Here is an 11688-nt window from a genome sequence, read left to right as displayed (position 1 = left end):
TTTATTTTTGATATTCTATCACTCAATGTTAAAAGTAACCTACCATTAAAATTATAGACTGTTCATGTCTTTGTCAGTGGGCAAACTTACAAAATCAGCAAGGGATCAAATACTTATTTCCTTCACTGTATGTATCTAATTTATACATTGAACACTTCTGAAATATTAAGATGTAAGATAGCGAATGATAATCTGTATAATTCATTTTAAATTTATTCTGTTTATTCTTCCCATTGTTCCAAAGATCTTTTATAAACAATTTAAGGTTATGTCAGAATTATCCGGACCTTTTCATAGACCTTTGTCTGAGCCTTAAAGTTAGTTACTTAGTTAGATTAAAAGGTCAGACAGTATCGTCTTTATTCTTGTTTAATCCAAATGGAAGTCAATCTCCTTCTAAACTCATTTAAACTGGATTTAAAACAATGAGTAGCTGATAGATTACTTTTTGCTGGTCTAGTACAGACTGGTATGGTTTTGCTTTCTTACATAATATAAAATTTCTTTCAAGGCAATAGCTGTAAAGTACTTGAAGCATTCAGTATGTCTTAACTTTGCTGTTTTGTTCATTCAGTCTTAGCAACCACCATCCATACAAAACATTCCTGATGATAAATGCAGAGATCTCCAGAAAACAAGACATCCTCTTATGTAAGACAGTTATATAGAGATCCGAAGTTTATGGCATTCCGTTTATGGAATACTTCTCCGTCTTCCATTCTGAATAACTTTCAATACATTGGATAGGTCAAAACTTTTTGAGATTATTTCCAAAAGCTCTGGGTTTTTTTCTATTCCACCGATAAACTCTTCTAAGGTCAGCTCACCTAGAAACAGAGGGCAGCATATGAAAATGTGTGCAGAATTCATTTTTTACATTGAAACAAAGGGCAGTACCTTCAATCTTTCACAAAAAAATTTAAAAAATCCATATAATAATGAATCTTATTAGACAAGTAGTCAAAGCTTCGTCATTGTTTTGTTTTGTTTTTTTGTTTTTACTTAGAGATATTGAAATGTTTCTATTTTATTACATTTCTTGTCAATTGTGGTGCTAATTTCTACAAAAATTACAGTAAGAACTGCAGACATATTGGTTTGCAGCTTAGTCTTCAACTATGAATAAAAGAAATGTTTCCTGAAAAAAAAAGTAGGCCTTCTTTAACCCCTTCGTGACCTTGGGCGTATTATTCAGTCCAGGTGCCCTGGCTCCTATGACCCTGGTCGGAAGAGTACGTCATACACGATCAGCCGCGCTCATGGGGGGAGCTTGGCTGATCACGGCTGGGTGTCAGCTGTTTATCACAGCTGACATCCGGCACTAAATGCCAGGAGTGTCAGACACTTTAACCCCCGGCACACTGCGAGCAAACATGATTGCAGCATTCCGGAAGCAGGCACAGGTGCTGTCAACTGTGACAGCCCCTCTGCCTTTGGATCGGAGACCCCGCGGCATGACGCGGGGTCCCAATCGCTCCCATGGTAACCCGATGTCATCATGACAACATCCCGGTTACCAGAGCTCAGAGACTTCCTGTCATGCACAGTGCATGTCTCTGAGGTTAGTGAGAAATTACATGCAGGGCTGACAGCTTTTATGGCATGCAGATCAGCATGCCATATAAGTGATCAGCCTGCACAAAATGAGTGTCTCATAGTGGGACCCAGTGTAAAAGTAAGAATGAAATAATTTTTTTTTTAATAATTGTAAAAATATGAAAAAAAAATAAAAAATGAATATTTATTTTATCATGAAATCAATATTTGAATAAAAATTCTAAACAATAAAAGTACACATATTTATTATCGCCGTGTCCGTAATGACCTACAAAACTGTCCGACTAGTTAATCCCTTTAGTGAACACCATTAAAAAAAGGCAAAAAAAATACTTCATTATCATACCACCGAACAAATAGTGGAATAACACGCAACTAAAAAGACAGATATAAATAAACATGGTACCACTGGAAACGTCATCTTGTCCCGCAAAAAACGAGCCACCATACAGCTCCATCACCAGAAAAGCAAAAAAGTTATAGCTCTCAGAATAAAGCAATGCAAAAATAATTATTTTTTCTATAAAATAGTTTTTATTGTATAAAAGCGCCAAAACATAAAAGATATAAATGAGGCATCACTGTAATTGTACTGACCCAAAGAATAAAACTGCTTTATCAATTTTACCACATGCAGAACTGTATAAACGCCCCCCCCAAAGAAATTCATGAATTGCTGGTTTTTGTTCAGTCTACCTCCCAAAAATCAGAATAAAAAGAGATCAAAAAATGTCATATGCCCAAAAACAGTACCAATAAAAACGTCAACTCGTCCCGCAAAAAACAAGACCTCACATGACTCTGTGGGCCAAAATATGGAAAAATTATAGCTCTCAAAATGTGGTGATGCAAAAACTATTTTTTGCAATAAAAAGCCTTTTAGTGTATGACAGCTGCCAAACATAAAAATTAGCTATAAATAGTAAATCAAACCCCCCCTTTATCACCTGTTTAGTTAGGAAAAAATAATAAAATAAAAAAGTATTTATTTCCATTTTCCCATTAGGGTTAGGGCTATGGCTAGAGATAGCGTTAGGGTTGGGGCTAAAGTTAGGGTTAGGGATGTATTAGGGTTAGGTTAGTGGTTAGGGTTGGGATTATGGTTGGGATTAGGGTTAGGGGTGTGTTAGGGTTGAAGTTAGAATTGGGGGGTTTCCACTGTTTAGGCACATCAGGGGCTCTCCAAACACTACAAGCGTCTGATCTCAATTCCAGCCAATTTTCGTTGAAAAAGTCAAATGATGTTCCTTCCCTTCCGAGCTCTGCCATGCACCCAAACAGTGGTTTACCCCCACATATGGGGTATCAGCATATTCAGGACAAATTGCACAACAACTTTTAGGGTACAATTTCTCCTGTTACCCTTAGGAAAATAAAAAATTGAAAGCGAAAATATCATTTCTGTAAAAAAATATGATTTTTTATTTTTACGGCTCTACATTATAAACTGCTGTGAAGCACTTGGGGGTTCATAGTGCTCATCACACCTAAATAATTTCCTTAGGGGGTCTGTTTTCCAAAATGATGCCACTGCCATGCACCCAAACAGTGGTTTTTCTTGCATATATGGGGTATCAACGTACTCAGGACTAATTGTACAACAACTTTTGGGGTCCAATTTCTCCTGTTACCCTTGGCAAAATAAAACACATTGGATCTGAAGTAAATTTTTTGTGATAAAAAGTTAAATGTTCATTTTTTTAATCATTCCAAAAATTCCTGTGAAGCACCTGAAGGGTTAATAAACTTCTTGAATGTGGTTTTGAGCACCTTCAGGGGTGCAGGTTTTAGAATGGTGTCACTTTTGGATATTTTCTATCATATAGACCCCTAAGGCTATGTGCACACGCTGTGGATTGGTCTGCGGATTTTTTATCTGCGGAACCGCAGGTAAAATGACCTGCGGTTTTACCTGCGGATTGGCCTGCGTTTTTTCTTGCGGTTTATCATCTCTACAATGGAGGAGATGGTAAACCGCAGCAGAATTCGCAGAAAAGAATTGACATGTCATTTCTTTCTGCGGATTTAAAACCGCAGCGTTTCCGCAGTTAAAAATCCACAGCATGTGCAGAGAAAATTGTTAATCCCATAGGATAGCATGCTACTGTACACTGTCTGCAGAACTGCTACAGTTCTGCTGCGGCCAAAACCACAGCGGAACCGCAGCAAAAACTGCAGCGTATGCACATAGCCTAAAAGTGACTTCAAATGTGATGTGGTCCCTAAAAAAATGGTGATGTAATATGAGAAATCGCTGGTCAACTTTTAACCCTTATAACTTCCTAACAAAAAAAAAATTGTTCTAAAATTGTGCTGATGAAAACTAAACATGTGGGAAATGTTATTTATTTACTATTTTGTGTGACATATTTCTCTGTTTTAAGGACATGAAAATTCAAATTTGGAAAATTGTGAAATTTTCTAAATTTTTACCAAATTTCCATTTTTTTCACAAATAAAAGCAAGTCATACCAAAGAAATGTTACCACTAGCATGAAGTACAATATGTCACGAGAAAACAATGTCAGAATCACTGGGCTCCATGGAAGCGTACCAGAGTTATTACCTCATAAAAGGACAGTGGCCAGAATTGTAAAAATTGGATTGTCATTAATATTCAAATCACCCTTGGGGGTAAAGGTGTTAAAGGAGTTGTCCACTACTAGAACAACCCCTTCTTAAACTACATGTTTGAGCCGGATAAAATGATAAAGCCTATACTCAACTCCAGTGCTGGTTCCATTCCCGCGGTATCAACACTTGCTGTCCCAGGGCTGTGATGCGGTGTTGTGACACGTGATGCCCAATCATCGCTGGCGTCAATGTCTCCGCCTTCAGATAAACTACACATGAAGAGGAAGTCTGGGATGCAGCCCTGGTTTCCTCTTCATGTTCAATTTGTAAGAAGGCGGTGACAGTGATGCCAGCACTAATTGGGCGCCGGAGTCACGCGTCACAACACCGCATCACAGGCTTGAGGACAACGACTGCCAACACCACAGGAATGGCGCTGACACGGAAGGTGAGTATAGACTTTATTATTTTATTGGGGCCAAACATTTAGCTTAAGAAGGGGTTATCTTAGCAGTGGACAATCCCTTTAAGATTGCACATGTCACCTCACTTTCCTATTATAAAGATGGCACCACTCTGTTACCACGTAACAAATCATCTATGTAGAAGACTGTTAGTGATGGGCAGGCACTGAATTTACTTTCTCTGAAAGCCAGCTCTTCTGTTCATATATCCTTCAATCCTTCAACTAATTTGCAGCTAGGAGCTTGAAGGATCAAGCACCCCAGGGGAGGCAAATCAAAAAAGGAAGAGGAGGTGTGGTCATTGGATTTTAGTATATGTCGTCTATGCTATGTATATATGTACTGTTATGTATGATGTATGTATATGGTGTAACTGTAGTGTATTTTGTTTGTATAATGTATATTGTATGTGTAGTATATACTGCATAAGTGGGTAAGTGAGCAGTACTGCAGTAGTTCTGTAAGTGGTGGAGACTCATCTGAGGTCCAACTTGATATTTGATCTGGTCTGAGATCTAATGGCTTTTAAGGAACCCTGGATTCTGGATGTATTATAGACCTATTCTAGTATGTGAATTTATTTTAGGATCTACCGTGTTTCCCCGAAAGTAAGACCCTGTCTTACATTAATTTTACCCCAAAAAGTCCCACCCTGTCTTACTTTCGGGGGAGGTCTTACATTAGCCGAAAAAAAATGACAATTTCTTTTTAACCAATAAATTAACATTTATTAACATGCTGTTATACCCCATAACAGTGCCGTATCCCACTGCACACAGCCCCACACCCCATAACAGTGCCGTATCCCACTGCACACAGCCCCACACCCCATAACAGTGCCGTATCCCACTGCACACAGCCCCACACCCCATAACAGTGCCGTATCCCACTGCACACAGCCCCACACCCCATAACAGTGCCGTATCCCACTGCACACAGCCCCATACCCTATACAGTACATGCTTCCCTACTTGGTTTTTAAATGCTGGACGTTTTCCTCTGCGGTGCGGCTGTGGGTGCGGAAGACCTGTGCTGCAGGGAACGCTGTGCCAATCAGCAGGGAAACAGCGGTGACGTGGGGCTGGGGCGGCCAATTACAGCCCGAGCTGCTGGACCAATCAGTGCTCGAGCCGGGGGCCGGCGGTGACGTGGGGAACAGGGGCGGCCAATGAGCTGTTGAGCTGGGCGGATTGCGGGGTTAACACGGCGAGTTAACCCCATGAGCGCTGGACCCGCCCAGCTGCACCTGAGGACACCTCTGGAGCCTGGGGACCCAATGGGGGACAGCGGCGGCCCAAAGGTAAGGGCCTTACATTTCACAGCGGCCCCCAACCCTGCCTTACATTCGGGGGAGGCCTTAAAGGACCCCCCCGTAACCCCCACCCTGTCTTACTTTCGGGGGGGTCCTACTTTCGGGGAAACACGGTACAATTAGATCTGATTTTTTAAGCTGGTTTCACACTGATGCATAATGAGTGCATTTCAGCATAAAAAAAACATGCAAGTTTGAAAAACATTTGCTCCTCTTGTGATTCTGCTGATCTAAAGCTAGTGTAAATCATATAACAATCTTCTTGTCTTTTCATGCGAGGTAGAAAGAATTATGTATTGACTGACATTTAACTGAAGGAAGGCCCAGTCTGGGTGTACTAATTAGTGATAATAAAAGTCTGCCAAATTTAAAATTCCGCAATTTGCTCTTATTTGGTCACTAAATTCTACCTGAATCATATGTTTATTATAATTTTTAAATAAACTCCAGAGCTTAATAAAATTGGAGTGAAAAAAATTACCTTGCTGTTCACATTTTTCACTGTTGCAGCCCTGTCTTCATTCCTACACATATCAAAGATGATGGAAGAGCCAAAGAGCACGAGTGGAGCACTGTACGTAAGATGGTGGCAATGAGACAGGAGACCAAAGTGGCATTTTTTATGACAGTCTATAATTCAGCAAAATGGCAGTTGGATGTCATTTTGCTGAAATCGCACAAATCAAGTTTTCAGATGAATTCAAATTATTTGTAAAATTTTAGATGTAATCAATTTGTGAAGGGAATATAGAATTAATAAGGGAAAAGCATCACAACAGTAGAGTTACATTTTGTTGACTAAAGGGTGAAACAATATACCAGTTTTGCAAACACAAAGGGGCTTTTGCTATAGGTGTTAGCCACGACATCTAGGCTCCTGATCCATGATCTTTAAAGGGGTTGGCAAATGGTCTGTACTAGACACAAAATATTTGAAATGCCTCAGCTTATCCTGTCCTCCACTCACAAACAGCATCTTTTAAAGGGGCCAATCCGGGTCATCCTGGAAATATGAGCTTATGGTCAGGATTATAAAAAGCTGGGTGACACAAGGAGAAGTTGTTCTCATTTGAGGGCAGCCCAATAGGCTGATGTGATCCATAATTTCCTTCCCTCAAGGAAAACAGAAGGTAACTGTAGATAGAAACGTTTAGAGATTTTTCTGTTATTTCTCCCTTTTTATTTTATAACTGTTTTGCATATTTGTATGTCATTTTATTTTTACCTTTTTATATAATTATTGTAAGCACTGTATTTTTATATTAGAGCTTAAAATCTGTAAGTTGCATGCTCTAAAAGAATCTATTGCTCTTCAGAGCATGTATGACCTTTTGATTGTCCGACAGTAACATATTTTGGGGACTCATCATCACCCCGTGTGTTTGAGTGGGGGCAGAGTGCTAGGAATCGGGGTGTGCTGAATGTGTTGGGGTGTGATTTATGCTCACAGTATAGACTAAAACAAAGGTTGAGAGCTAGATTGAATGAGAGAAGATAAACTCATCCGTGCAGGCGTACTCCACGTCTCGTGCTGAGAAGTTTGTATGTGATAAATTTGCCTAGAACAGATTCACACATTTCTTCTATTAACACTTCCAAACAAGAAAGCAAACATACCATCTCCATTGATATCAATTTTTTCGAACAACATTGATGTGAAATCCTCAGGACTTATTCCCTGGTGACCGTTTATAGATTGAACTGCCTAAAAAAATAGAATCACATGTAAGATAAAACTACTTATGTATAATTGTTTGAATAGTCCATCAATAATAGCCAGTAGAATGTTAAACTTTAGCAGAATGATAAACTTTCAGGAACAATATGGCTAATGTACCTTTATTATAGAAAGCATACTATGTTATGCATAAAATAAAAGTTGCTTTGGTGACACATTCATTACTTTTTAATGATTTTTAGTAGCGAGTACTAAAACATTTACACTGTGAATATTGTATTGACAGAAACGCACTCCTGTCAAAAGTCCTGTGTTTCATAGAACATCCCTGTGAAAGAGTAGCAAAAGAGTGAACAGTAATTATAAATGTTTATTTATTTATGTCTTCAATGAGATGGGAAAAATGGCACTCACCATTCCATAAAAAATCCTTTATTTTAACCTCATAAAGATTTGTTGCAGGGGGCATGGGAAAGCACGGTCAAAGGCTGTTTTGTGTTATATTAACGCTTCAACAAGTCGTGTTGATTGAAAACATTTCGGTGCATTGCAATGTACTTTACCAGTGATCAGAGTAATAAAAGTTAAAGTCAGATAGAGGGACTAAGTAAACAAACAAGAACTGTAAAAATAGAAATGTGTATAAAAAAATAAATAACAAAAAATGTAAAATATAAAACCAATAAACACGTATACTTATGTAAAAATAAAACGGAAACAGTGCATATATTGCCACGTCCGGAACAATGTGATCTATAGAACTGTCAGTGTTGAAACCCTTACAGTGGACGCTGTAAAAAAGTATATAAAAAACATAGCAAAAAAAGTCGACAGAAAAATGAAATAAGATGTGATCAAAAAGTAATATGTAAATAGACATGCTATCCTTCCATCCTCAGAGAAATGAAAATGCCGTGCAAATGCAATTTTTTTTATGAAATAGTTTTTATTGTGTAAAAGTAGAAAAACAGAAAAAAAAAACAAAAATATAATTGTGGTATCACTGTCTTATCACTTTTACAACATGGTAAACAGTGTAAAAAAATACAGTTCCTGGATTGCTGTTCTTTGTTCATTTTGCCTCCCAAAAAGTGCAATAGAAAGAGACAAAAAATGATGTGCCCAAAAATAATAGCAATAAAAACACCAATTCATAACACATAATACAAGTCCTCACACATAATACAAGTCCTCACATGTCTGTCAGCAGAAGAATATAAAAACTATAGCCTTCAAAATTTAATGATGCAAACAACTTTATTTTGCAAAAAAACGGATTTTTAATATGACGATAACCAAACATAAAAACCCCCCCATATAATTGTGGTATAGCTGTAATCTTTGAAAAATGCATTTTAGACATAGAGGGAAACCCATATGTAAGTGCTCAGTGTAGAGCACAGGATAATTGCGAACTGATCCAAACTGTTCTGTACCCCAAAATGCTACCAATAGCTTTCAACTCAACCCACAAAAAAACAAGATAAGCAAAAAAAAGTAGTCAGCTCACTTGTCTGGGTGTGTAGTTCCCTTCAAAGGTCCAAGTCACATGTGGATCAAGGCAGTATGCATAAGAAAAAGGGAGTAATGATCAAGCGATATAAGCTGTGTGCCTTCTTCAGTAAAAATATAGCTTTTATTGAGCCACTTTATTGATCCAAGTACATATAAGCAGATAGTTGGCAATAAATACACAGGTGCTATGGTTTAAACCAACACATTTCGACTTGTGTATTAATCATGGCTCAATAAATGGCTCAATAAAAGCTATATTTTATTCGAGAAGGCACACAGCCTACATTGCTGGATCATTACGTCCTTTTTCTTGTCCAAAAGAAGTCCCCACTCAGGTCTTACATCTGTTAATGGAAATATAGTAAGCTCCCACACTACTAGTAGCACAAAGGTCCTGGAAAAGCGACATGGCTCCCAATGTACCCCCTCACTATGCTGGAAAGAAATCCAGCAAAATCTGTGCCCCTGAACCCAGATGCTCCTTTCTGCACCCCACAGTGTGCCTAAACCACATTTAGCATCAATATGTTTGGCATTTTTGTAGCGATAGGAGTCTGATTAATTTACAGAGTGCTTGTCTATAGAAGCATGAGCTGGCACATTGTATGGGCACTACAATGTACTGGGCACTACAATGTATGGGCACTATAATGTACGGGCACTACAATTGCAGATTAGAAATTTTCACTCAGCAACATTGCTGCTTGTTTTTGAAAAGCACCCATGGAGTCAAATTTTCACTACACCTGTAGATAAATTTCCAGAGGGGTGTATTTCCAAAATCAGGTCACTTCTGCTTTTCTGGTACTTAGAGGCTCTGTATATAGAGTCTTCAAACTATTCTATGTAAATTTGTTCTCCAAGAGTTAAATAGCATACCTTGCTTTCAGAATCTCGCCATGTGGCTAAGCAGTAGTATACAACCACATATGGGGTATTGCGACATTCAGCAAAATTTGTGTGACAAATTTTGGTTCCCTATTTAGCTATTTCCCCATGTGAGAATCGTAAAATCTGGGGCTGAAACAACATTTTTGTTGTAAGAATGTAATTATTTTTTCTTCGCTGCCCAATAGTATAAAATTCCGTGATGCATTCAGGGTGTCAATATGATCACTGAACCCCTTAGGTGAGTTCATTGAGAGGTATAATTTGTAAAATGGGGTAACTTATGGGGGGTTCTGCTATATTGCACCTCAGAGACTCTGCCAATATAACATGCCACAAGTAAACCATTCCAAAAAAATCTGCTCCTTTCCTTCTAAGCTTTGCACTGTGTCTGAAAGTAGTTCCCAATTATATGTAGGGTATTGTCACAATGAAGAAATTGCACACCAAACTGTGTGGGCAATTTTTCCTATTAGTTTTTCTAAAAATGAAAAAATTGGGGCTAAAACAACAATATTTGGGTATTTTCTATCACATAGGCCCTTCAAAGTCAGTTCAAATGTGATGTAGACCTTCCAAAAAATAGGTTTTGAAATTTTGGTGGAAAAATGAAAAATTGCTGATAAACTTTTAACCCTTCTAACATCCTAATAAGTAGACATGTGGTAATTGTTATTTATGAATTATTTTAGTGGTGTATCTAGTTTAACCCCATAACTCATAAGGGTGGTTTGCACATTATTGACCAGGTCAATTCTGACCATTGCCCCTTTATGAGGTAATAACTCTGAAATATTTCCATAGATCCTGGTGATTCTGAGATTGTTTTTTTTCATGACATATTGTACTTCATGTTAGTGGTAAAATTTCTTTGATATAACTTGTCTATTTGTGAAAAAAACAGAAATTTGGCAAAAATTTTGCAATTTTCCAACTTTGAATTTTCATGCCCTTAAATCAGAGATATGTCACACAAAATACTTAATAAGTAACATTTCCCACATGTATACTTTACATCATCAGAATTTTTGAAAAAAAATTTTTTTGTTAGGAAGTTATAAGGGTTAAGAGTTGACCAGCGATTTCTCAATTTTCCAACACCATTTTTTTTAGGGACCACATCACATTTGAAGTCACTTTGAGGGGTCTATATGATAGAAAATACCCAAAAGTGACACCATTCTAAAAACTGCACCCCTCAAGGTGCTCAAAACCATATTCAAGAAGTTTATTAACCCTTCAGATGCTTCACAGGAATTTTTTGAATGTTTAAAAAAAATGAACATTTAACTTTTTCATTAAAAAAATTACTTCAGGTCCAATTTTTTTATTTTACCAAGGGTAACAGGAGAAATTGGACCCCAAAAGTTATTGTGCAATTTGTCCTGGGTACGCTGATCTCCCATATGTGGGGGGGAAACAATGTTTCAGTGCATGGCAGAGCATGGAAGGGAAGGAGAGCAGTGTGACTCTTTCAACACAAAATTGGATGGAATTGAGATCGGATGCCATGACACATTTGGAGAGCCCCTGATGTGCCTAAACAGTGGAAACCCTCCATAAGTTACCCCATTTTGGAAACTAGACCCCCCCAAGGAACTTATCTAGATATGTGGTGAGAACTTTGAACCCCCAAGTGCTTCACAGAAGATTATAACGTAGAGCCATAAAAATATACTGCTCAAAAAAATAAAGGGAAC

At 38.0% G+C, this 11688-nt stretch overlaps 1 protein-coding gene across 1 annotated transcript in view; it reads right to left on the bottom strand.

Annotated features, from left to right (window-relative positions):
• Positions 1-693: 693 nt before the first annotated feature.
• Positions 694-11688, bottom strand: part of GUCA1C (guanylate cyclase activator 1C) — a 158647-nt gene continuing 147652 nt past the window's right edge. The window contains exons 3-4 of the mRNA XM_073542526.1: positions 7525-7612; positions 694-827 (exon numbers count right to left, since the gene is read on the bottom strand). Of these exons, the coding sequence (XP_073398627.1) occupies positions 694-827; positions 7525-7612 (222 nt within the window). The remainder of the gene's footprint in view (positions 828-7524; positions 7613-11688) is intronic.

Source organism: Dendrobates tinctorius, unplaced genomic scaffold (genome assembly GCF_039654945.1).
Source record: "Dendrobates tinctorius isolate UK_male_01 unplaced genomic scaffold, ASM3965494v1 ptg000127l, whole genome shotgun sequence".
Taxonomy (NCBI): Eukaryota; Metazoa; Chordata; class Amphibia; order Anura; family Dendrobatidae; genus Dendrobates; species Dendrobates tinctorius.
Note: the sequence above shows the minus strand (reverse complement) of the source record. Positions and strands in the feature narration are given on the sequence as shown.